Below are 26,725 nucleotides of genomic sequence, written 5' to 3' on the forward strand. Positions count from 1 at the left end.
CCGCGAGAGGAGCGTGTTCCCGCGATAGAAAAGAAAACCGATCGGTTCTGGGTTGGTCCGGGCCGGTCGGTGGTCGGGCCGGCATTGGCTCCGTGTAATGTGTAACAGCATCGGGAGCGTGTAACGACCGGTGGACGGTTTGTGCCCCCTACCACCTGGACAACGGAGAGCCCACGATTCCCTCCTCGGTGTTGTACACGCAGGCACACACGCATACGCACGCACGTGCAGGGGGTACCGACTCTACGTAGAGACATTGAACACACACACGTGCTCGCCAATTGGAGAGCCAAGAGTTGGCCAAGTCTTTATAAGTAGGAGCCATCCGCGTCCTCAGGACTTACTCCCTCTCGAGAACGTGCCGCGATCGGCAACCGATTTCCAGAATAGTTCCTGAAAACACGCCGGCCTGCACGCGTCGAACGGATCGAGTGGATCGCCGCGCCGCACGATCGATCGATCCCGCCCGAGGAAACACCGGGGAAATCGACCACGCGACATGAAGAGAGGAACGACTGATTAGGATTAGAACACTTTCCTTGATCCTGAGACCAGGTGAGTGCAGCTGTCACCTACATTTATACTATTTTATTCTCGGTTATGTTTGTTCAGTTATGGTGATCTTCAGCCCGCGAAATTCACGCTAACGAGGTTTTTCGTTAATTACGAACGTCGCGAGTGACATTTTTTGGGGCGATTGAAATTGTGATTCCTTTCAGTGTTTTATTGATTCGAAGTTTGTCAATGATTTTTCATTTGGGTTCGCGAATTTTTGCTGGAGTGCTTTCAGCTTAAAGATTAGGCGGAACGTGTTCAGGTGTCATTTGTCTTGCTTGTGTTTTAGTGTAGTTGGTAATAGCATTTTTACGTTGCACTTTCAAGCAAAAATTACGAAAAATAACTCAGATTTTTAGGAATACATTGTGGTTTCTGAGGGAGCATTTTTTAGAAAACAGACGAGCTCAAGTTTAGGTGATATGTGTCCGTTTCCTGGTTCGGTAGAATTGCCAAAATATCGTTTCCAAATTAATTTTTATAGGAAAGTTGCAAAAATCAACAAAAGTTTCTATAGTTTTTGAGTGAACATTATTTGTAAATCTATAGGAATCAGATCAGCTCAGATTTAGGTGATGTATGTCGCCCTCCAATTTCGGTAAAATTGCCAAAATGTCGTTTCCAAATTAATTTTTATACCAAAGTTCTAAAAATCAACAAAGGTTTTTATAGTCTTTGAGAGAGAATTATTTGTAGATTTGTAGAAATCAGATGAGCTCAGATTTAGGTGATATATGTCCGCCTGGTGTTTCGGTAGAATTCCCAAAATATCGTTTCTAAATTAATTTGCACACTGGTGAAGATAAACAAAAGTTTCCACGAGAACTCTGCAGCTTTTAAGGTTTCTATAGTTTTTGAGAGAGCATTATTCATAGATCTTTGGGAAGCAGATGAGCTTATATTTAAATGTCCCACGTCTCTCCTCTCACTATAATCTATAACAGTGTCTCCAACACCTCCACAAAACTGTTCGAATGATACCTAAATCGCCTTTGAAACCTATTCGCGTCTTGAACGCCTTGTTGACCCTCCGATTATGATCCATTAGATAACTGCAGTCGGTTTCGAGGCTGTCGTTGAGTCACCGGGATCGTTTTGCATTTTGACCACGCGCGAGGGAATAAATTCGCGATGATGACGTCAAAAAATTCGAGTGCTATTAATCGGACTCGCCTCGATCCGCAGGGGAAGTCCTTGCGTATATCAATGTTTCATATCGCTCGGGCGTTACGATAATTAAAACGTCGCTGTTAATTCTCCGCTACGGAACATTGACCGTTCATTGATCAACGAGCGGCTCGATAACACAGGCGTAATTACGCTCGATAAGTTTCTCCGCTCCGCTAAATGCTCTTCACGTACCTGTAATTAGTCCCGATTACGCTCGTCCGACGGTGCTTCTCCCGGTGACTCAACGGCGAACTGCTTTTGTTGCGAACCCTCCGAGAAATGGCTAATCGGTTTTCTTCTAATTCGTCCATTTGCCTAATCGACGATGCGAACGATTCTCGTTGCACTCGGGAGCATTGATTTAAATCGAAATTCTTCGAAAAAGAAGATTTCGGAAATTCTTAACTCGGTTTCATTTATATCATTCAGAGAAGCGATCAGAGGACAATGAAGTTCTCACCTTGTGTCATAATCTAGTTCATTTCGGCGGTAATAAATTATTACGCAATGCCACTCATTTTTAAATAATACTATGGCCACCGGTGACCACAATGGCGTTCAACGTGTTCACGCTAGGTTCATGAAGCACTAATGGTGACTATTTTTAGAAATTTTAGATTTGTTGGATAAATTTTTAAAAACTTTTCAATGAAAACAAGTGAAAAATTTTGAAATTTTATTTATTCCAATTTTTAATTTGTTGTTTTAAATTTGTTTTTTGTTTTCGTGGATGCATCATTACAATCTCAACAATCGTAAATTAAGAAAATAAACCTAGTGTTGAATACAACGCGTTCTCTTGTAATATATGAAAAAAGTATTGTCACAGAAAAGTTACAAATTCTAATATTATGATCCTAAAGTCACGCGTTAAAATTACGAATAACAACATACACAAAATTAATTTCATTTTCGTTGGTCGCGTTAAAGAGATATTAAATTACATTAAACATTAAATTTGGATCTTGAAAGAATGGAGGAACGAACTTACAAATTGTTGTACAATTTCGCGCAGATTGAAACAGAGCCTGCCGGTGGTTATTGTCAGTTTGCGTTTGATCCAGGTTAAACAGAATTCAGGCCCGAATAGTGACACGAATATAGCTATAACGAGGCTCGAAAAGCCACTTAGCGTCACGTAACTGTTCCACCGGGTTACAAACACGATTTACAGCGGTTACAGCGTGTTTGTGACACGGACGTGTCCGAAAATTCCGAGTCCGATCGAGGATTCGCGTCACGTCCGGCTGGCCGAAAAATCGCGAGCTGTATTTGGATCGGCATTCCGGTCGAATCGATTCGTGGCATTGAGTAGATCGCGCACGCAGGAGCTGCGCGATGCAACCTGCTCGGCCTCGACATTGGTCGCGATCCATAAACGGAGTTCCTCGTCATAAAGCGGCCGTAAAAATATTTTTGAAGATCCACCGATCGATAGTCGGCTCGCCGGAATACAAAGCGCATCAGGGTTTTCCCTTGGAACGTTCATTATGCTAGGCTGCGTATCTTTACGCAGAAGAAAATTTGTTTGCGAGAAATTGGAACCAAACAGAGAGTTCTATCTTCCTTCAATGAATTAGTAAATGGTTTTGTTACATTTTTTTTAATTGCACATTGCCATTTTTGTCATAAATGCATCAAATCTGTGCTTGTACATTTGTTCATCTTCTGCGCCTGTTGCAAGAAATAATTCAATTTTCAATTCAATTCAATTCAATTTTGATTCTGATTCAATTTTTATTCTTGCTATTTTTAATCGCTGCTACTTAGTTCTGCCATAAATGCGTACAATCTGTGGTGTGCTCATACATTTGTTCATAGAAAGTCTTCAGGATCTGTTTCAAGAAAAATCATTCAATTCTTATTCCTGCTGTTGTTAATTGCTGCTACTTAGTTCTGCCATAAATGCATGCAATCTGTGGTGTGCTTATACATTTGTTCAAAGGAATATTTTCTGCATCAAGAGAAAGGAAATACAGTGAGAAAAGAAATACAGTGATTTCTCTATATATGTCGCCAAGGCCTGGATGCTAAACGTCACGAAATTCTCCCCACTAACCTATGAAGGACAACAAAGCTCGAGAGGCCTCGGACGCCGAGGAGTGTAAACATAACACGGCTCGGGTATGTCTGCTGGACATATGTGTGTTGACATATATCGAGAATTCACTGTATATTCTCTTCAAAGTTTATTCCTGCTGTTTTAAATTGCAGCTACTCATTTCTATCATCAATGCGTCCATGAATTCAATATTATATTATAAACGAATATAAAACGTTGCTATTTTTGTTAAATATTATATACAGGGTGGCCCACATAACTCTTAACAGCTGAATATCACCCTTATGCTCTCATCTTGAAACGTTTGTACCTCATTGCTACCGAATCATAAGTTACCGAAACCTACAAAACGCATTTTTTTAAATTATCGTTGTAGGCTAAAAAGTTGAAAAATCATCATATTTTCATTTCTTTATCATTTCAACCAATTGCAATCTAAAGAAATTTTTGTTTACTCATTGTCTGGCAAACTAGTCGGTCTAACATCTAAAAAAAAATTCAAGTCATTTGGACCAATCTCAAAAGAGTTATGCGATTTTTAAGAGTGTCCACCTAATATCGTCCCCGACTGTACAAGTCGAAACTTCAAACTGTAATATCTCATTATGGAAACATCTGACAAAAAAATGTTTCAAACAAAATTTACTTGTTTTTTCCTGTAGAATCTAAATATGTAACGTTTTGTAGGGGGTTCTATTTAAAATTATAAAGGTACGCCGGCGCCCTTTAAAGGGAAAGGGGGGCGCCACTTCAGGTTTATGTAATTAGAAAAGCCCTTCAGATCCATGCAATTTCAGACCAAGAACTTTAAAATCGATGGCATAGTTTCCGAGATATTCAGCTGTTAAGAGTTATGTGGGCCACCCTGTATATTGTTAATATTATCTAACATAAACTGTTATGTTTTGTTTATCACCATATAATTATTATTACCTAAGCTTTATCATTCAATTGAAACATAGGTTGTAGTATCACGTTCCATGTAAAACTAGCGTAGTGTTTACACTTTTGCTCGTCACTGAAAAATTGCTTGTTACAATAGAAAATCGTTAATTGTACCAACTGTGAAAAATATTCTTGGGACCGTCAACGCCGATTAAAAATGAATTGAGTGATCCTTCTTAGTGAGATTCGAAATAGATCCTCGGAGGGTCGACATATTTGATGACAACGAACATCCTCGGACAGATGCTAGTTATTTGGCGGTAATGGCGGACTATGGGACATCTTCCTGGCGAGAATAGTGGCCGGCCGCGATAAAAATGTTCGTTTTTCCCGGCAGTTGCACCCGAGAGATCGAAACTGTCGCGTTTGATGGATGCGCGCATGGGCGCTGCACGCGCCGCCTGCAACTTTTAATGGAATACAGAGTTGTGGAGTAACGCTCGACGGGGCGAGGATGCATTATGCACGCGGTGCACCGGTTTTTCACCGGCTTTAACGAGCCATTCTTCCCGGGCCCGCGATAAAAACAGCGAATCCAGCGAATCCACGAAGGACATTCCTCTCTCGCGACCGGTTCGCTCGTTCACCGAGCTTTTTCTGACGCTGACGGATTTATTCGATCGTCCCCTGGGCGAAAACCGCGAATCCATCGAGCCCTTTTACGTCACTCGATCGATGAATCGCCGTTGACGTCGATCCTGCGCGCCATTTCTTTTTTTTTCCCCCGGAGCGAGCCATACGTAGCAACAGGTGCGATTCGACCGGAGAAAAAAATAATATCGATCAGAGTCCACCGGCGAGAGATTAACGATTTCTCGTTATAGAAAATCGCGGAAAATCGCGGTTTATTAACGATCGTAATTGTAGCGGGGCCTTGAGGGATTCAAGAATTCCCCGCAAAAACCGGGCCGTTTTCCATGGAAAAAGAAAAATCCAGTGAGTCATGGTATTATTGCACCTCTGCTTGCGATCGAACAAGATAGTTATTACTCTCGCCGGATAATTGCTGGCTTGCTGACGCTGGTCGCTGCGATCCCCGCTCGATGCAATCCTGCTAATTGACGCCTGTGACGCGCGGCGATCAATGAATTATCGAATTCAACTAATTTATCTCGAGAGAGAGAGAGAGACTCTCCCAGCATTTCCAAGTAGCTCCCAAGATTAAAATGCAGGCGTTTCCTCTTAGTTTGCAAATTTTCTTGCATATTAGTTTTCGAAACACTTCTTCGATTGCCAATCTAGGGACGCCAAATATTCCAAAAAGGTAATTTATTTAATGGAATACAAATTGGAAAGTTAAAATGATACCGGGGACTCTTTTAACCCTCTTGCATGTTTCTTGAATATATTAGCACAAAAATTGATTTTTAAACAATTCTGTGACCCAAAGAGGCGTGATAAATATTTCTAATATTTCCTTGATCGCCGTGAAAATATCCACAGCAAAACAAAAGTACCAACAATCTTCGCTACAAGCACTCGTTTCACAAGTCTCCTGACACTTCCATCTTCGCATTCGCGCGATCTCGCATAACTCGCTCAGAATGTTGTCCAAAGTCCACGGAACTGGGACCAAGACGCTCAGTAACGGTTTCCCGATCGAATCGGCATTGATCGCCGTCAAAAATGGCAATTCAATTTCCCGCGGCGACGAAAACGCGGCGCGCACTCGCAAGCAATCTTCCATAGCAAGCCCGTTATTAATAGCGCCAAACAAGGCCCGGGTTAGGGTCCCCTCATTGATTCATTTGTAATTACGCTCTATTTACGTCGACGTTGATTCCCCCGGCGCGCGGGATTTCTCATTTGCCCCGGAGGATCGAGGCACTCGGGGATCGAGGATCGGGGGGCCTTGAACCTCCGGAGCCCGCATGAGATGCATGATAAATCCTCGGGCAGCGTTGCGGTCGCGAATAAGGGAGATAATGGAAAAATGAAGAGGACGATGCCGAGAGCGGGACACGGCTCGCCTCTGCACGTGCAATTTCCGAGTATCCCTTTAATTGCGGAACGCCGAGGACACAATTACCTCCGCCAAGGGACACGTCCGCCGCGAGCTGCCTAGAAAATGGCCGAACCGACCCTGATGGACCAGTGACGTCGACTCTAGTTGCAAACAGCTTGAACGTCCTCCAAGATCGATTAAGGGGGCCGGCAGGCATTTGGCCTTGACTGTCACGCTATGTTACGCTGTGCCTTTTTTTCTAGACATTTTACGTCTTAAATAAGTAAGTAATCAATTAAAAATGCATACCACCGTGTTTGTACATGTCTTTGCTGCGTCTGTATGGAGCCTTTTTTTCGATACGAACACTAAATCTCTCGAAATTGAGAGAATCTCTCAGCGGCAGCCATCTTGTGACGTCATACTTGATTCAGAATTCGAATTTTCTGCCGAATATTACAAATTACTCCACGATGAGGTAGAAATTCGCAATTTGTGCTCCATACAGACGTAGATTGGACTTTTAGGAAACACAATTGACCACTTCTAAACTGCTCATTGCAATATTGAAGCGGCAGTTTGTCTAGATTTTGACCCTTGCATACGTATATGGATTTCAAACCATGCCGGCTCCCTTAAGGTGGAGTGGGGTAAAACCGACCCAGAAATTGTAAAGTTTACTTTAAACTGATGTATTTTCTATCTATTCCACCAAAACCTAATGATCTTAGTGTTTTTATTTAGCGCATGGTTTATTCTTTAAGTTGCATTAATTTGGGTTAAAAATATCTTCTGAAACTTGTGATTTTCTTAATAAATTAAAAACAGTGCAGCTAGGGCGGACTTCCCCGGAACTGGGGCAAAACTGCACCTACCTGTTTAAAAATTATTGAATCTTATTCCCTTACATTATGGGGTAAAAGCGGAATTATTATTAGTAATAAAATAACATAAAGATAAAAATTCAAATTTTTATTATTACATTATCCAAGGTTAACAGTCCATCGGAAAGACGTTTCTCATTTTCACGTGAAAGTACGGTGTTTCTTCCTCGGGATTCACTTTTTTGTCCACGTTGTCCTCGGATTCGGTCACTAATTATATTTTTTTTTTTGGTATTTTATAGTGCTTGCTAGCTCTATAAACAGTCATTCGGCCAGCTTTAATTTCTGCCAATGCGTCAGCCAACATTTCCTTTGTATAGTGCGGCGTTGTTTTCTTTACATAATTTAGGACCATCGTGGAGTTGCAAAAGTATTATCAGTCTAAAAAATTCAAAATTAAATGCTTACCAAGAAGGGAATTTAATGAAACAGTCGAGTCAGTAAGAATTAAAATGTAACATTGGGTAAATTCGTACTATAGTGCGGTTTTGCCCCGATGGATAGTCCGAATTTGCCACATGCTCAAATATTTCCTGAGCGAGGTTAGACTATTATTTTATCAAAAAATATAAAAGAACCGATATATTTTATTACTATAAAGGAAACTTACCGTACTATACGTTGTGCCTATCGAAGATAAACACATAGATTTGTAAACTATTACTTAAATTATCGTTTTATAATGCTTAACTCAATCTTTGCTCTGCACCTGGAAACACCATGCGCTTTGTCGAACGAGTTAAACGCGGGAATCGCAGAATACATGGCAGCTGTCTATGTTGATCATTGAATACTAACCAAAGGAAGATTTCTACCTTACCCCACTGCACCTTATAGATAATTAAAGAAACGAACAGTGGTGCCTAATGTCAGACATTTTCTGAATCCTCGAGGATTTGAAGATCGGGGTCTCCTCTTTGCAACGATCTTTGAAAAGATGGCGTACGATTTTTTGTTCCGATGTGATTGAATTTTTCATTCTGCTGTCGTCAGTGTTCCAAGTACTTTTCTATTTCTCCACAAGATGGAGAGACGTTATCGCAAAAAACTAATTAGCGGTTTCGAAAGTAGGGATTCCAAGCTGTAAAATGAGCGTAGAATGGTCGGCGTGTTTTTATTACGAAGTTACAAACGTTTTCCCGGAAACGGGAATGGTCCGAGTAGATTCAGACGTTCAACGTCAGACACTGGAAAATCTGTAACAGAGGTTTTCCAGAGTAGTTCGAGAACGTCGATTCCCGCGCCATTGCACGTCACCGAGAATATGAAAGAGAAGGGAAAAGCTGGGGGGATTGGTGGGAGAAGAAACGGCCTTGCGACTTTCAGCGGCAAGGCTGCACTTATTGTAACGAGCACGCCATCATAACGATCGCCGGTTCACTGCACCGGATCCGCAGCAGCGCGCCGCATCTTCGTCAGGTTTGCATCTCGGGCGTCGATTAGCCTCATCATCGTTTACAACCATCCCCCGAGGCCCCCTCCTGCGAACCGGATCGATCATGCCGCACTTTCGTTTTCGTTCCCTTAGGATTCCTTCGCCGCGTCTTTCTCCATTTTACTTATCGAATTTCCCGACACTGCGACTAGCATAAACTAGATAGCAGGATGAACGTATCGTGTTCTGGATTAAGCGCGTTCGCGTTACATTGCTGGAATGCTGCTAAATGCATAGCGATCTTGTAGGAAACTCGCCTAAGTGAAACTGATCTTTTCCCCATTGGTATGATAACTGGACTGCGAGACTTTATGCAAAATAAAAATTGTCAGCATCGACTTCTTTCTTCCTTCCATGATCTTGATAAGTTGAACAATTACAGTAAGGAGCAAAACTGATTACACACTATTTGAAACAGCATAACTTTTTTCAAATTAGTCCAAATAACATTAGTGTTTTGGAGAAGTTAGAAGGATTAGTTTAGAGAGATGTAATACATTTTTGACAAAAATTTGAATTGGAATCGTGAAAGAAATAATAAAAGTTGGTTTTTTCAGCTTTTTTATCTGAGCCTGTATTGAAAATTTTTTAAATGTGTTTTATTCACATTGGTTAATTCGTTTACGAGTTATAAACGATTAAAAGTGGGAAAATTGCCATTGTTCACGATTTTCGACTCAAAATCTTGCTGGACTAATTTGAGAAAAGTTATGCTGTTTCAAATAGTGTGCAATCGGTTTTGCTCCTTACTGTATATTCAAAGACGAAGGAAGAAAGACATACAGTGAATTCTCGATATATGTCAACAACACGGGTCTTGTCAGCGTCGTGTTATGTTTACACTCCTCGGCGGCCTCTCGACCTTCGTGGCCCCTCACGGATATTCCCCTCGATAGCGGGGATAATTCCGCGACGTCTATCATGCAGGTCTAGGCGACATATACAGGGTGCTTCACCTAACTCGAGCATTTAAAATATCTCGCTTGTTTTTCATAATAGAGAAAAATGGCAGAGGAAAACATTAGTTGGTTCAGAAGGACAAATATTATGAAAGGCAAAAAAATTTGTTCAAGGTTATATTTTTTGAGATTTCAAGGTCATCGAAGTTTTTTTAAGTGAAATGATATATTTTTATTATCGCTATATGATAGCCGAGGTCAAGACGAATCCAACGACTTGTAATATTATGACCTTCACAATGACCTCTGCAATTTCTTTTCATAAAAAACAAGCGAGATATTTTAGATGCTCGAGTTAGGTGAAACACCCTGTATAGAGAGATTTCAGAATCCTATTACTTATGCATCATTATTGTTGCATTGAGTATCTTTTCACAAAATAAAAATTGTTTGCATCTATTGCAAGACACAAGGAATCAAATATAGGAACTTGTTTTTCTCTCTCTCTCTCTTTCTCTTTAATGGTTTGATTAAGTTGTAAGAAATGCGTTGATATTCTTTTAATCTTCATACTCTTTGAAATTGTGCTCCCTAATTTTCTCCAAAAATGCATAAAATCGCCAGTCCAATTATGATTAACCCTATTGTTCATACATTAGAAATTCTTCGCCGCGTTTCTCCTTCTAAAAATAAATATAAATAAAACAGACGTCTGTCAAAAATGAATATTCAGTTCGGCCCGTCTCCGATCGCTTCGAACTCGATGCTCAAAGAGAAACGAACGAACCGGCTGAAGGAGGAACCTTTCTCGGCCGTTGTCAAATCATCAGATCGTCCGCCGACAATGACGGTGATCCTATTGCTCAACATGATAATCCGACACCGGCAATCTCAGTTGGCGGCTTTGGCTTCAGCCTTTACAGGTTCGAAGAACGATCGTCGTTTGAGAAGTTCGGATCGAGAACTGGTTCGATGAAACCGGCCATTCCGAGGCCCTTCAAGGACGCGCATGCTTCTTGTATCTCACCCAGGGAGAGCTGGGAGATCGATCAACTTTATCTTCAACTTCTGCGCGATCCGCCGTGAACAGTTTAACCTGTTTCTCTTGGTTGTTTATCCTCGGCCGTGGGGCCACGGCGAAGGAAGCTGCGATTTCGTCGATCGTCGCGAACGTTGTTGCTATTTCTCCGGTTGCTCGGCGCATTATCTGCAAAGCTGGCGATACTCGCGGGTAACTGTACACCACGATTTCCTGAAACGTGCGTCGCGATTCGCCGGACAATTGATTTTAATTCGAGGCCACGCGTGCTCGAGCGTACAGTTACGCGACTGGCAGCGTTTCGATGGAAACCGGCTGTGTTTCGTTGGAAATTGGTCTGGGGATTTTTCCAGGAGACTGGGAAAACCTGTGATCGATTCTGAGAAGGATAGAGATCCTGAAGTTGGCCCTGGAGAGCGCCAGTTTTTGGGAATTTGCATTTTCTGCCGCGGGGGTAGAGATACTTTCGGTAAACTGAGAGCAAGATGGCGGAACACTTGAATCTGCTCGAGATTAATTCTTGCGCGTTATTAGCAAGGTTCTATGGTTTCGTTATTAAAGGGCCTAGCCGATTAAGATGGTCAAAACTGCCCTTAGAGGGTTTTCAATGATTAATGAACCATTCGAAAGCTGACCCAGAAAAACCCCTCTGAGCAAAATTTCAACCCCTATCTTGCCCGTGAGATCACACTATGATGCTTCCTAAAATTCTGAAAAAAATGTGGCATATGTTGGATCCTAAGACAGATTTTTGAGAATTTTTTCAGATTTTTGTCTTGCAAACTGTGGTCGTAAAAAATGCAAAACCTCAAAAAAATCGGAAAAATGTACATTTCTCAAAAATATGAGAACATGCTATTTTACTATTTAGTGCCCCGATAAAGTACCATAACAGGCAGTGTCATCAATTCTTTTTAGATTTTTTGTTGTGGGAAGTCATTGTCAAAAACAAGAAAAACCGAATTTTTTCGACGTTTCTGCTATTAGTAGGAAAGTTACACTTGTTGGTTTTACCGCAGGTATATATTAAGTCATTCTAAATATTATTACATTGCAACAAGTAAGTGTTTGACCTAAGTTAGGTGGTAAGATACTGTGCATTCTAAATTGCTAGTAAATGTATTTGCAGAATCCACAGACCACTCGACTTCAGGAACTGATATATTTCTGACTGAAGTGCAGAAATGTTTCCCATAAAGATGTCCAGCTTTCTCCAAATTATTTATACTGTATATAATACCTAGACTGAGGATTTGAAGCATTTTTGTGCAAAAGTAAATCAAATGCAAAACATTAGAAGAATCTAAAAACACTGCTATATTATTTTCACCCTGTTGAACATACAATTTACTAATGAAACTCATATTCAAATAATTTTTAAAAATCCCTATAATTTTAAACACATTTAAAGAATCTGAAAATACTGCCGTATAGTTCTCTATAAAATTATTAAGTTAATGTCTATGTGGCTCCTATATATATATATATATATATATATATATATATATATATATATATATATCCGCAAGGGTACCATTATAATTCGTAGAGTGAAAAATCCAGGCAGTCAGTTTTAATTGCAGCAGATAAATTTCGGATTGGCTATTTAGCAAGCGTAAAAAGGGAGAAGAAGTTTTATCAGGTGGGGCGGTTATAAAACAAAGAACGCGCGGGATAATCGGTGACGCAGATTCCGGGACACGTTAATCGCATTAAGGCGAAATCGAGTCCCGGGCTTATAGTCGTGGATCGTTACCATAATCTTAGAGATGATGAACTGGTTCCGGCGTTCGGGTCGTCGAACCGGGTTTACGATTGTTGGCCACGGACGCGGGCAATATTAATTAAATCGTTAGCCGAAATTTCTCGTTCCGGGTGCTCCCGTAGAACCGTTAAATGGCGGGTTCGTCGAAAGCAGATGTACAATTACCGACGATTCTCAAAGCTCCTCGGGCCATCTTCGCGTTCAAAGAACATTCAAATCGGATATTCGAAAACATGTTTTGCTCGACAGCTACAACACTCCGAGCTGGCGGGTCCATTTCTCGGGTACCATTTCTCCTGGCCACTTTCCGAGCGGCAATCATCGGAAGAAGGAACCGTTTTGGCCTTTCGAAGGCTCGAGGCTTTTGGAAAAAATTATTTCTTCACGGCCTTCAGCTTATTTGGAATTTTAATCGTTCGAACGCAAGTCGGATTTGTATTCCAGTTTATAATATTATTAAAAATGGTGATATTTGAAATCTATTCTAACGAAGAATTACACAACTTTTCCCTCAGCTGTAAGAGTTTCCTGTAATAGTTTAATATGTTTTTATAAACATTAATTTCGCCTCGATTTGCAACGTTTTGCAGGTTCAGACTGCGACTAAAGGAAAGTTAAAATATACTTGAGTCACGTCATTGGCATACTATTAATAAAAATGAATTAATCGACTGGTTGACTGATTTACAACAATACAAAACAGTTGCTGACAAGAAAGTGAATTTTGTCCAGCTAATTGCGGCTTTCGAACCACCGTGGATGGTAGGGTACGAGACTGTGTAAAAATTAGTCGAGAGAGTGCTTAACGATCTGTCATTAACTCGACGCTCCTCCTCATCGTGGCTGTTTATTATACATTTTGAAGACTCCGGAATAGCGATGTTTACCCGACAAATGTTTGCGATCGACGATGCCCGGTGGTCTTCAGCGAAACGCCCATAAATCGTTGACGATCCACGGCCAGTGATAATTATTATCACTCGTTCACCCGGCCGTGTATCATTCCACTCGTGTAATAATTATAGCGACTCCTGGCAAATAGTGTTTGACGAAGGTCGTCGCTGATCAATTACGATACGCAGCTACGTTGCTGTTTTTACGCTGCGTTACGATAAGCGGCCTGCGTCGGCCGTGGATCCCGCAGTTAAAATATTGGATCGCGCCCTTCCCGAAGGCAATTTCATTCGAATCGAAGGACGAGCGCGGTTATTGTACGTTTTTCTTGGTCGTTTACGATTTGCTCTCTTCTGTATATATGACACTGAGAAATATTCATCGTATCGGTTCATCCATTTATAACTAGTGTTCCTTCTCGAGAATTTCTCGAGAAATTTTATAACTGATTATATTTCTCATTTCTCGAGAAATTTCAATATTTCTCGAGAAATTTAAATCTAGGAAAATTCAGATGAATCTCATGTATTTTATAACACATAAATTCTTAAGTTCTCTTAAATTCTTATTTAAAACTTTAGAAAAACTGAATACTGAATTGAGCAATGAGTTTCTTGTTGTTATTAAAGAAGAAATATCTAAAAGAAGAGACAAGATTGTCGTATCCCTTATAAAATATCTGCATAATCCAGAATCTCTGCAAAAAGATTGAGAAGATACATTTTTTAATTCAACATCCAAGGCAGATATGTATAAAATGGCAAAACAAATTCTAAGCAGACTTTTTGGAAAATATGACAATGATTCTTATGAAAATAGTGAAAAACTTTCAGATTCTCAGAATGAAGAACTATCACTGGAAAAACAGTTAGAATTAGAAATTGCAGATAGCCTTCAAGAATTTAGTGTCGAGAGTTTAGCGGCAGAAGAAAATAAATTCCGGACTCTAACAAAGGAATTCCAAATTTTTGAGTCCACTGGAACAAGGACACCCAATCTTCAGCAACTTTTGGATGTTCTGTATACGATAAAGCCAACATCCACACAAAATGAAAGAAATTTTTCTACGGCCACAGATTTTGTTACAAAAAAAAAAAAGAAGTAGATTGTCTGATTCTACATTAGACGCGTTATGCTTCTTAAGAAGTCATTTCAAAAGAAAAGCGTAATGTTTCACTTTATAAAAGTTTGGTAAAAGTTTCCCAATATTTTTCTATTTTATTAAAAATTCTCGAGAATTATCGAGAATTATCGAGAAATATAGTCTTATTTCTCATTTCTCGAGAAATGAAAAAGTTGAGAAATCAGGAACACTATTTATAACCTCCCCTTTTTACCAAATATAAAAGTAAAGGAGTTTACTGTTCTAAAAAGTCATCCACCGTTCACGATCTCTTCTCTAAATATAATAGCAAATATGTTCATTATTCATTAAAATTAATTGGAATGAGTAGGTGTAATTGAAAACAGTAAAAACACGAGAAGAATTTTAAAATACTGCTATATTATTTTCACCCTGCTGAACCCACAAATTTAATTTACTAATAATGTTCATATTCAAATAATTTTTTAAAATTACCCCCATAATTTCAATAAAAATTTTCAAACAAAATTTTTTACAAATTTTTCTTACAAAATCTCTTACCAGTCAAAATGACTAGTTCCTAATTTTTTCTTTCGCAATTACTGAAATTATAAAAATGTTTTCATCAGAATTTTTTGAATGAACTTTTTCATTGAAGCACATGTTAGAATAAAAATGGTATTAGGTTTGAATAGATGTAGTCTTGTCATTATTACAAAGCAATATTCATCAGTTGTATTTATTACTCGGCAGTTCCAGTGTTAAGGAAGAAAATAATATTCTATTTCACTCGAGATTGTTCCAATCCAGGCAGAAAATTTTTATTTTGCATAAAGTTCCTCTGTATATTTCTCGTTCTGCCAGATTTAGTAAACAAACTGGCGAATCTGACAAAGATATAATTCAGCTCATAGGACTAGCACAAATAAACATAAAATCCCTTTATTTCACTGTTTCTCTTTAGACAATTACGAATAAAAATCTCACTTTGCATAAAGATCTGCAGTCTATTAATCACGCGGTAAGCTTCCCTTAAGTTTAGTCACAGACTAAACTTAAGCTGACTCTGCAAAATTCACGTGACTACTCTTGACTATTAAAATCTCAATAAAATCAGACACGCGGCAGTACGTCACAGGCGACAATTTAAAAAAAAACCGAATCCCCCATTGAGCAGACAAGATCTCCCGGTCGCTATTCCAAGCGCATACTATACCACTATACGTCGCATTAAACAGGAATGAAATACGAGTGCGAGAGAGGCTATTCAAACGGCGCGGTCGTAAACTTTCCTACGCGAGATCCCGGCTCAAACATAGTTCTCCATTCAGCTTCCAAGCGCGGCGCTCCGCGGGGCACCGCGGACAAACAGCTTGGTAATATCCCGAGGAAATACAATAACAACGGTTAACAACTGCCTGCCTCGGAGTAGATATTATTCCAGTCCGGTATGCACGCAGCAACAAAGTAAACCCGTCTTCATTGAACAAATCGTGTCTCGTTCCACGGCGACTCGATCCGCTCCAATGTCACGATCGCCGACACTGACATTGACTCTGCTCTTGCGAGTTATGTCACCGAGGCGCGCGCACGCGAGAGAGAGAGAGAGAGAGAGAGAGAAGCCGCATTCTCGAGTTATGTCACACCGTTCATGCAATCCCCTTTTCACCGGCCAGCGGGAGAAAGGATCTAGAGGATCTTGCAAACTTCTCTTTCTATTTGCAACTCTTGCAAGCTTCTCTCTCTCTCTCTCTCTCTCTCTCTCTCTCTCTCTATTTGGAACTCTTGCAAGCTTCTCTTTCCCTCTCCATTTGGAACTCTTGCAAGCTTCTCTTTCCCTCTCTATTTGGAACTCTTGCAAGCTTCTCTTTCCCTCTCTATTTGGAACTCTTGCAAGCTTCTCTTTCCCTCTCTATTTGGAACTCTTGCAAGCTTCTCTTTCCCTCTCTATTTGGAACTCTTGCAAGCTTCTCTTTCCCTCTCTATTTGGAACTCTTGCAAGCTTCTCTTTCCCTCTCTATTTGGAACTCTTGCAAGCTTCTCCGTCCCTCTCTATTTGGAACTCCTGCAAGCTTCTCTTTCCCTCTCCATTTGGAACTCTTGCAAGTTTCTCCCCCCATTGCAATTAACTGCCGCAAAATAAAAATTGTCCGTGCTAATTTCAAAGGACAGAAATGTGAATCCTCATCGAAACGATCTATCGTCTACGTGTCCGAAGGTTCGGCTAATGTTCTGGGAGGTGTAGCCTTTTTATTATTACTCGCCGTGTTAAGGGACGCCGAGACCCTTTTAACCGAAGCGTTCGCTATCGCGTTATCGGCGGCCTAATGCGTTTTACGACGTTACGCGCCTGTTCGGACAGAACGCGCTTAGGTCGTGGATCACTCGGCGCCGGACTGTTCCTCGCGGCAAATGGCCCGAGCGATTTGGGCGAATAGCCTTTCCCCGTTGAATGAAACATTTCGCGCGGCTCGCTCGGCGAGGCGAGGGTTCGGGCCCCGTTCACACGCGGCTCGTTCTTTGAATACAAATCGGCGTTATGTTCCCGATTCGGGCCGAGGATCGCGCGAAAAACAGGAGGATACGGTTCGCCTGTTGCATTCCAAGCGGGCTTGTCGGAAGACCAAGTGCTCCGGAATTGATGAAGAAAGTCTCGATCGTGATTTTTGCCAGAGGACGTTCCTGGGATCGAACGATCTTCGAAGATCTTTCGCGTTCCTCGACCGGTCTTGTCCGGCGAATAGGAATCCTCGAGCGTGGACCTCTGCGAAATGTCTTCGCGAGGAACAAAATGCGCAGGAAGATTCGACGAAGTTTTTCGTTAATTGCAAATTGCTCAACCACTTGCTTCAGGGTCGAGGAAAACGAGCTGCAATCGTCGGCGTTTCCAAGTGGAAGCTGCGTGTAATGGACAGGCACATTAGCTGGCCGTGTACGAGCCTCAATTTTCTCTAGAGCCTTCCTTTGGACAAACTTCTCTCGCAGTATGTATTAGGCGTACCCATAAGTAATCAATTATTTGCAAAGAATTTGTTTTGCCTTTGGTTCTGTACCGATCAGTCAAGAGGAAACACGTATTCTTTTACAGTTTTCGGTAAAGCAACCTGTCTTCAAAATATTCTAATAATTTTTTTTACAACCCTGTAATAAAATGGCGGCGTCCTCTCTCTCTCTCTCTCTCTCTCTTTGGAACTCTTGCAAGCTTCTCTCTCTCTTTTTCTCTGCATGGAACTCTTGCAAGCTTCTCTCTCTCTCTATTTGGAACTCTTGCAAGCTTCTCTCTCTCTCTCTCTCCCTATTTGGAACTCTTGCAAGTTTCCCTCTCCCTTTCGCGCATGAAACTCTTTTGCAAGAGCTTGCGCTCCCCTCTTTCTCTCTCTCTCTCTCTCTCTCTCTCTCTCTCTCTCTCTCTCCTCTGGGCAGGATTTATGGTTGTTCCTTTCGTCGGCCGTGTACACGCATATCCCGTGCAGTCGTAGGTCGTGCACCGTGCAATTCGTTACGAAGTCGCGCGGCCGATGATATTTATGGCAGCGGATCCGGTGCATCTCGTTGCGTCCGCCGCGTATTGCGTATCCTGCGCCGGCGGAGGTCCTGCGAGAGAGTAATAGGCCCATATACAACGCGAGCCTGATGCATGGCTCGGGTTTTATGAGACTTAATGCTGTCCGGCGTCGAGTGAATCATTACGCTCGAACCCGCGTTGCTCGGTCAATTAGGTGGCCCGGGAAGGTCCTTCGGGCGATCGCTTGAAGGATGATCCTCGCGACAGAATGATCTCGCTTCACAATGAAGTCGCGGGACTCCTTTCCTGGCACCCCGCGGCGTTATTTGTTCAATTAGGTACGAAGCAGAGGCTCTTGACGATTGCAGGGGGTTGAGAAATGTTTCCTCAAACAGGACGTTGATTTTATTGCGGGATGATGTCCTCGAAGATTTCTGTAACATTATTTGTCTAATTAGAACCAAGAAGGAGGAATTTCGATGGGCTGAAAAATTGTTACAAATAGTGCTGATTTCCCAATGAATAAATGTCTTCAAATGTCCCACAATTGTTTCCGATTGCTCTGCAACGTCTGAACCGAAGGTTTAGGGTGGTTTTAAGGACAGAAATCCGTCGATCCGCGCCTATGAGACGTGCAAGATTGTCGAAGGGAACGCGTGGGTGTAGATTGCGGATCAAGGTGCAAGCCGAAGGCAAAGAGTAGCTCGGTTAGTCCTTTTTCCTTGCTTCATCTCGATAAACCAAGGATTTGTGGACTCGTGGCTTTCCTCGCGCGATATCGTCTCCGATGAGCAATAAGATTGCCTTCGCAGGATGATATTTTCTGACAAAGGTCGGCCAGCTCCTCGGGAATTCCCTCCGAGATAGCATGCCCCTTTAGAAATCAATATTTACTATAGCTCGTAACTAATTCGAAGACGCGCTCAATCGCAAGATCATATCGGTTCTCAAGTACCATGGCGGATCAGAGATTCATGAGATTTCAGCTGAGTGTGCTCTAGGTGCAATCAACTGACGTTGGAAAGGTCTTCTATTGTCTTAGATATAAATTTCATTTAGTACTTGATACACAGTACTCCGGACTGCGAATCTTTACGTAAAATAAAAATTGTCTCCACCCTCAACTTCGGGGATTATTTTCAACCCCTCGACATAAATCATTCCGAATGAAGAGAAATATATGTAAAATATTCTCCAACATGAATCCCACTAAAATCTCATGTGTTACACTTAAGACTTGCACTCAACCCCTTGCAACACACACACACACACACACACAGGTTGCTAAGGCTACAAACAACGAATCATTCAGGAAAACAAAGAACCGAACCGTGCAGAAGACACGCAGGAATTTCGAAGCCATAGTAACTCATGTTCATTCAGCGTACACGTCGGTCGGGCTGATCTTCTAATTCCGCTCACGGTTACGCTGATTTACCGATTCGCTGAAAGGACGTATCAAGTCGGATCATTAGAGGCGTGTCGGAAATCAATTCTAGCCTAACTGTACAAGAAACCCGATGAAGCCTAGCCTTCCTCTTGTAGCTCCATCGGTCGTTCAGCTGGAACAATCGAGGTCACGAATCGTTTCGGACGGTGATCGTTTGATCCTGGATCGTCGATCATGTGGGGAAAGGTAGCAAGGTCAGGGGATCCAACAGTTGGCATCCTTGTGACGGGGAAGATTGGACGCGGGCCAACCAGAACGTAGGAGTAACTGTGCGGGCCGTTTATCTTCGCCGGTTTATGCGAAATTCACAAGTGTGGAAATCCACGCCCCACGTCCCAGATAACGATGCGGATTACGTCACTTTGTATTATCCCGTTAAAATGATAGGGTCTGCGAGCTGTGGCGCGCTGTCGATTCACCTGTTGAAACCTTTGGCCGCTCTAACGCAACTGTTTGACATTAACCCTTCATTAACGAGCTGGGTTACGAGATGGTCCCATTCTACAGATTGGAACATCTTAATCCCGTTCGGTATAATAATGAGTCAGACTCGTGATGAATAGACTGCGGGATTTACGCATTTATGATAAAAGCGAGTGGGTGCAATTTAAAGCGAGAGATAGATTAAAAGAATTTAAGAGCTCCATTTTTAATTAAAAATTGGTAAGCACAATTTAAAGCAGTGCACATATTAAAAAGATTTAAGGACATCAGCGTATTGGTTTCTGCTTAATAGTGATTTTGATAATTATGATTTTGTGTCTTGCAATCAATACAAGTGTTTTCTATGTTGCATAAAGATCCGCAGTCTAGTTATTAGTTTCAGCTTGTCAGAATGATTGAAGGAAGAACGAAAACTCTGTTTGGCTCTCGTTTATTGTAGTCGGTAAAGGGCGTATGTTATATTTTGTAAAACAAGAAGACGTAAAAACAATACTTGAGTGCCATTCTTTCTCTTCCTCTAGCCGTTCTTGAGTACACTAAAAATATATAAGATGTTTCACCTAACTCGAGCAGAAAACATTAGTTGGTTCAGAGGGGCAAATATTATGATAGGCGAAAAAATTTGTTCAAGGTTATATTTCTTGAGATTTCGAGGTCGTCAAAGTTTTTTTAAATGGAACGATGTATTTTTATTATCGCTACGTCATAAAAAGTCATCCCTCGTTCACGATCTCTTCTCTAAATACAATAGCAAATATGTTCATTATTAACTAACACTAGAACTACCGGACCAGTCAAAATGACTGGTTCCTAATTTTTTCTTTTACAATTACTGAAACTGTAAAAACGTTTTCATCGGAAATTTTTGAATGAACCTCTCCATTATTACAATAAAAAGTGTATGAAATGTGAATTGGCACAGTCTTGTCACTGTTACAAAGCAATATACGTCAGTCGCATTTATTGCTCGGTATCTCTAGTGTTAAAATTAATGAAAATGGGTAGGTGTAATTTAAAACAGCAAAAACATTAGAAGAATTTAAATATACTGCTATATTATTTTCACCCTGCTGAACCTACAAATTTAATTTACTAATAAAACTGATATTCAAATAATTTTTTAAAAATCCCCATAATTTTAATCACAATTTTCTTGTAATTTACTAATAATATTCTAAGTTAGGTGAAACACCCTGTATATAACTCGTGTAATTTGGATCGTCTTTGCTTGAAAAAAATCACAGGAGCACGGGTCGAATCGCACATCAAGGGTCGAATAATTTTTCCGAAAAAAATTCCGCAAAATTCACGGAAAAACAGCCTCGACAATTGGAATACCCCATTAACACTTTTACTGCCAATCTAGAAACCACAAAAATTCCATAAAATCAAAGTAAGTTATCGAATGAAATAAAAATTGAAAAAAATTGAATGTATGATATTGAGTAGTCAGTAGCATTTTACAGATCCGAATCAAACTTGGTACACTGAATCTACTAACGTAAAAATTCCTTTTAAAACCTAGACAAATAATTCCGTCACCCACATATGGGTGACATGGCAGTTAACGTGTTAAAGGACAGCACCATTTTATGTTGCAGACGAGCGAGATTTGAGCCATGTGGTCAGGACTGCGACTGCTGGGAGTCCTGCTTGCGCTGAGTTTGCACGCGAGGGCCGGTAAGACTTGCTGATTACCATGCGGAATTCCCGTGGAATATTCATGGTCCGAGGTCCCGGCTAAAGATGCAGGCCGAGCAGCCGTTTTTAAGGGGGCGCGTTTGAACAATCTATTTTCCTGACACGTCCATTTAGAGTCCTGCTCAGTGGAGCGCGTGATGCGTTTACTGATTTCATGGGGCATCGCTAGTATTTTTCCCTCCTATCCGCGGGTCGCCTCCACGACCGTGTTGTTTGCGTTTGTCGTTGTTGTTGCTGCCGCTACTCGCGGCTGCCACTGTCGTCAAACTGGTTCCAACGTAGACGCAGCCTTGAACGGATCGGTGGATACTTTATATCGGGGAAAAATGCCGCGCTGTATCTGACAGTGTGGATCTCCCCTTCGGAGATTCCCCCGTCATTTTTCCGCGGGAGAGTAAACACTTTATCGCGATCTTTGATTAACGGCGGCTGTTAAAGCAACATGGACACCTCGGACCATCTGTGCGTGACCCTCGAGCGTCTTCCCTGATTTATCTCGATGTTGTTCGTTCTCTCCCTCTGGCTTTTTAGATCCGTACGACTATATCCAGAATCAGTATAGGCAGACCGCTAACAATGGGTTCGTGTGCACGGAGGAGGGATATCATCCTGATCCTCGCGACTGTAGGGTGTACTACAGATGCGTTGATTGGGGCAACGGCAGTCCGTTGAGTACCTTCAGGTTCGAGTGCGGGGTGGGCACAGTGTTCTCCAAGGCCAAGGGTGATATCTGCACGCACCCTAATGACAGTGGAAGACCAGAGTGCGGGGGGGACGACAACGAGATCGATTCGAACTTTCCTAACTCGCCGGATACGTCTTCGACGCAATGGACCACTACTAGTCAGAGTACCACCAGGCTACCGCCGACAACACAGTGGACTACCAAAAGTCCGTCGACAACACAGTGGACTACCAAAAGTCCGTCGACAACTCAGTGGACTACCAAAAGTCCGTCGACAACTCAGTGGACTACCAAAAGTCCGTCGACAACTCAGTGGACTACCAAAAGTCCGTCGACAACTCAGTGGACCACCAGACAACCACCAGCTAGAGATCCTCCAGAAAGTGGCAGTAACAGTTCCCAGTGCACGCAAGAGGGCTTCCTTTCGGATCCGAACGATTGCAGGAAGTTCTACAGATGCGTCGATGGGGGTTCCGGGAAGTTCATTAAGTACGAGTTTACGTGCGGGGTTGGAACCGTTTGGGACCCGGAGATTCAAGGGTGTAATCATGCTTGGGCGGTAACACGGGAAGATTGTAAAGAAGCCTCGCCGGGCGCCGGCGGTGTCGATAATAGTGGACAATGGAACGGAGATAACGGTGGACAATGGAATGGAGATGCAGGAGATAATGGCGGACAATGGAATGGTGATACGGGAGATAATAGCGGACAATGGAATGGTGATAGCGGCAGCCCTGGACAGCCCGGAGACCCTAATGGTCAGCCGGGACAACCTGGAGATCCTAATGGTCAGCCTGGACAACCTGGAGACCCTAATGGCCAGCCGGGACAACCTGGCGATCCTAATGGGTCACCTGGGTCACCTGGATCACCTGGATCACCTGGGTCACCTGGGTCACCTGGATCACCTGGGTCACCTGGGTCACCTGGATCACCTGGATCACCAGGTACGCCATTTTTTCCCCACCTCCACCAATAGAACCTCCCCCCTAGGATACGTTACTATGACATTATTACCAGGGGGTAATCGACTCACGGCGATTTGAAGACGTATCTCTGCTTCCTTATGTCTATGCATTACATTTTCATAATTTCCCTCTCCCTATTTCCTTTTACTCTTCCACTCCTTTTCTCCATTCATCCAATTATCCTCACAGGTATATGCCGTATTCCTCATGTTACTTCCCGTTAACAAATAAGATACAACAAAATACAATATAGTAACACACCAATATAAAATAAAACAGAATAAATACTTAAATACTTAAATTAATAAATATATAAAACATTTGCACTGACATCACCAGGTACACCTGGAAGCCCCGGAACACCTGGTACCCCTGGAAGCCCAGGAAGCCCCGGAACACCTGGAACCCCTGGTACGCCCGGAACACCTGGAACCCCTGGTAGTCCAGGATCACCTGGAACCCCTGGTACACCAGGAACACCTGGAACCCCTGGTAGTCCAGGATCACCTGGAACCCCTGGTACACCAGGAACACCTGGAACCCCTGGTACTCCAGGAACACCTGGAAGCCCTGGAACCTCTGGTACTCCAGGAACACCAGGAAGCCCCGGAACACCTGGTACCCCTGGTACTCCAGGAACACCTGGAAGCCCCGGAACACCTGGTACCCCTGGTACTCCAGGAACACCTGGAAGCCCTGGCACATCTGGTACCCCTGGTACTCCGGGAACACCTGGAAACCCCGGAACACCGGGTACCCCTGGTACTCCAGGAACCCCTGGAAGCCCTGGAACACCTGGTACTCCAGAAACACCTGGAAGCCCTGGCACATCTGGTACCCCTGGTACTCCAGGAACACCTGGAAGCCCTGGCACATCTGGTACCCCTGGTACTCCAGGAACACCTGGAAGCCCTGGCACATCTGGTACCCCTGGTACTCCGGGAACACCTGGAAGCCCCGGAACACCTGGTACCCCTGGTACTCCAGGAACCCCTGGAAGCCCTGGAACACCTGGTACTCCAGGAACACCTGGAAGCCCTGGCACATCTGGTACCCCTGGTACTCCAGGAACACCTGGAAGCCCTGGTAGTCCAGGAACTTCTGGAAGCCCTGGTAGTCCAGGTACACCTGGAAGCCCTGGTACTCCAGGAACACCTGGAAGCCCTGGCACATCTGGTACCCCTGGTACTCCTGGAACACCTGGTACACCAGGAACACCTGGAAGCCCAGGAACTTCTGGAAGCCCTGGCACGCCAGGAACTCCTGGAAGCCCTGGTACTCCAGGAACACCTGGTAGCCCTGGTAGTCCAGGAACACCTGGGAGCCCTGGCACGGCAGGAACCCCTGGAACCCCTGGTACTCCAGGAACACCTGGAACCCCTGGAACACCTGGTACCTCTGGAACCCCTGGTACTCCAGGAACACCTGGAAGCCCTGGTACTCCAGCAACACCTGGAAGCCCTGGTACACCAGGAACACCTGAAACCTCTGGTACTCCAGGAACTCCTGGAACCCCTGGTACACCAGGAACACCCGGAACCCCTGGCACTCCAGGAACACCTGGAACCCCTGGTACTCCAGGAACACCTGGCAGTCCTGGTACTTCTGTTACTCCTAGTAGTTATAGTTCTCCTGGTAGTTCTAGTTCTCCTTGCACTAATAATGCTGCTACTAACCCATCAGGTTTTTCAATCCTTGCTAATACTCACAATATACTCATTCCACCATAACCTTCAGATGTCACAATTCAGTATCTTTTGTAGGTACTCCAGGAACCTGTACACAGGAAGGATTCTTCCCAGATCCTGAGAACTGCCGCAAATTCTATCGTTGCGTTGCTAGCGATTCTACACTCATTAAATACTCATTCGAATGTGGTGCCGGAACTGCCTGGGATCAGTCTATTCAGAGTTGTAATCATGAATCAGCTGTTCCTGATTGCAAAGGTGGATCGAGCTCGTCTCCTCCTCCGGGCTCTTCGGATTCTTCGAGCAGCCAGTCTCCCGGTGGAACAACTAGTCAGCCAGGTACAACTCAAACTGAAACAAGCACACCATCATCTGCACCGTCGTCTAGTAGCACAGCACCTCCCTCTTCGTCTTCTCGCCCAACGACAGACAGCCAAACAACTGTCGCACAATCAAGCACAAGCACAAGTAGCTCTACAACACCTGCTTCTACATCCAGCCCTGTGACTGCTTCAAGTAGTAGTTCATCCGGTCCCCCATCAACTAGCCAATCAACAACAAGTCCTGTAACAAATCCCGCAACAAGTTCAACAGCGTCGTCCACGGAGCAAAGCAGTACAGGCAGTTCTACAATAATCGCTGCAGATCCAACAGAAACCTTACCACCTGAAAGCACGACTGCATCCAGCACACAATCAACTGCAACCACAAATCCACCCTCAGGTTCATCAAACTGCACACAGGAAGGTTTCTTCGCCGATCCTAAAGACTGTCGCAAATTCTACCGTTGTGTCGACAACAATTCTACCTTAATCAAGTACGAATTCCAATGTGGCACTGGAACTGCCTGGGATTCGAGCATTCAAAGCTGCAATCACGAGTCTGCTGTCCCAGGCTGTGGATCCAACTCGACTGGATCTAACGGCGAAGATCCATCTTCAAACGAAGTTGATGGAACCACCAGTCAACCTGCACCGTCATCCAGCAGTTCTGCACCGTCCACTTCATCAAGCAGTCAAGCACCGCCTCCATCATCCAGTAGTTCAGCACCGACTACTTCGTCAAGCAGTCAGGCACCGCCTACTTCATCAAGCAGTCAGGCACCGCCTACTTCATCAAGCAGTCAAGCACCACCTCCATCATCCAGTAGTCAAGCCCCGCCCACTTCATCAAGCAGTCCTACACCGCCTCCATCATCTAGCAGCCAAGCACCACCCACTTCATCAAGCAGTCCAGCACCGCCTCCATCATCCAGTAGTTCAGCACCGCCCACTTCATCAAGCAGTCAGGCACCGCCCACTTCATCAAGCAGTCCTACACCGCCTCCATCATCAAGCAGCCAAGCACCGGCCACTTCGTCGAGCAGTGAAACACCAACTCCATCATCCAGTAGTTCAGCACCGCCTACTTCATCAAGCAGTCAGGCACCGCCTCCATCATCCAGTAGTCCAACAACTGGCACATCGTCAAGCAGTTCCACAAGTCCTTCATCTACCAGTTCAATCCCATCATCCTCTAGCCCAACAACCGCTGCACCACCCAGCAGTTCCTCAACAGCCTCGTCAACAGCACAGTCCGATCCAAGCACAAGCACTCAATCCACAGAT

General features: G+C 43.2%; 2 protein-coding genes across 5 annotated transcripts in view; both read left to right on the top strand.

Moving 5' to 3' along the window:
* The first annotated feature begins 269 nt into the window (after positions 1-269).
* The window catches only part of LOC143361104 (uncharacterized), a 29,891-nt gene continuing 3,435 nt past the window's right edge, over positions 270-26,725 (top strand). The window contains exons 1-5 of one of the 4 annotated variants that reach the window (XM_076800368.1): positions 270-555; positions 21,678-21,756; positions 22,309-23,409; positions 23,770-24,048; positions 25,194-25,457. In XM_076800368.1, the coding sequence (XP_076656483.1) occupies positions 21,696-21,756; positions 22,309-23,409; positions 23,770-24,048; positions 25,194-25,457 (1,705 nt within the window). In that variant the 5' untranslated portion in view covers positions 270-555; positions 21,678-21,695. The remainder of the gene's footprint in view (positions 556-21,677; positions 21,757-22,308; positions 23,410-23,769; positions 24,049-25,193; positions 25,458-26,725) is intronic. The other 3 variants (XM_076800376.1, XM_076800386.1, XM_076800396.1) reach the window with 3 other exon arrangements.
* On the top strand, positions 25,463-26,725 carry LOC143361708 (uncharacterized; the record flags this gene model as incomplete). Its single annotated transcript, XM_076801302.1, has 1 exon — positions 25,463-26,725. A coding segment is annotated over one exon (1,263 nt), but the record flags the coding sequence as incomplete, so codon positions are not given.

Source organism: Halictus rubicundus, chromosome 1 (assembly GCF_050948215.1).
Source record: "Halictus rubicundus isolate RS-2024b chromosome 1, iyHalRubi1_principal, whole genome shotgun sequence".
NCBI classification, from domain to species: domain Eukaryota; kingdom Metazoa; phylum Arthropoda; class Insecta; order Hymenoptera; family Halictidae; genus Halictus; species Halictus rubicundus.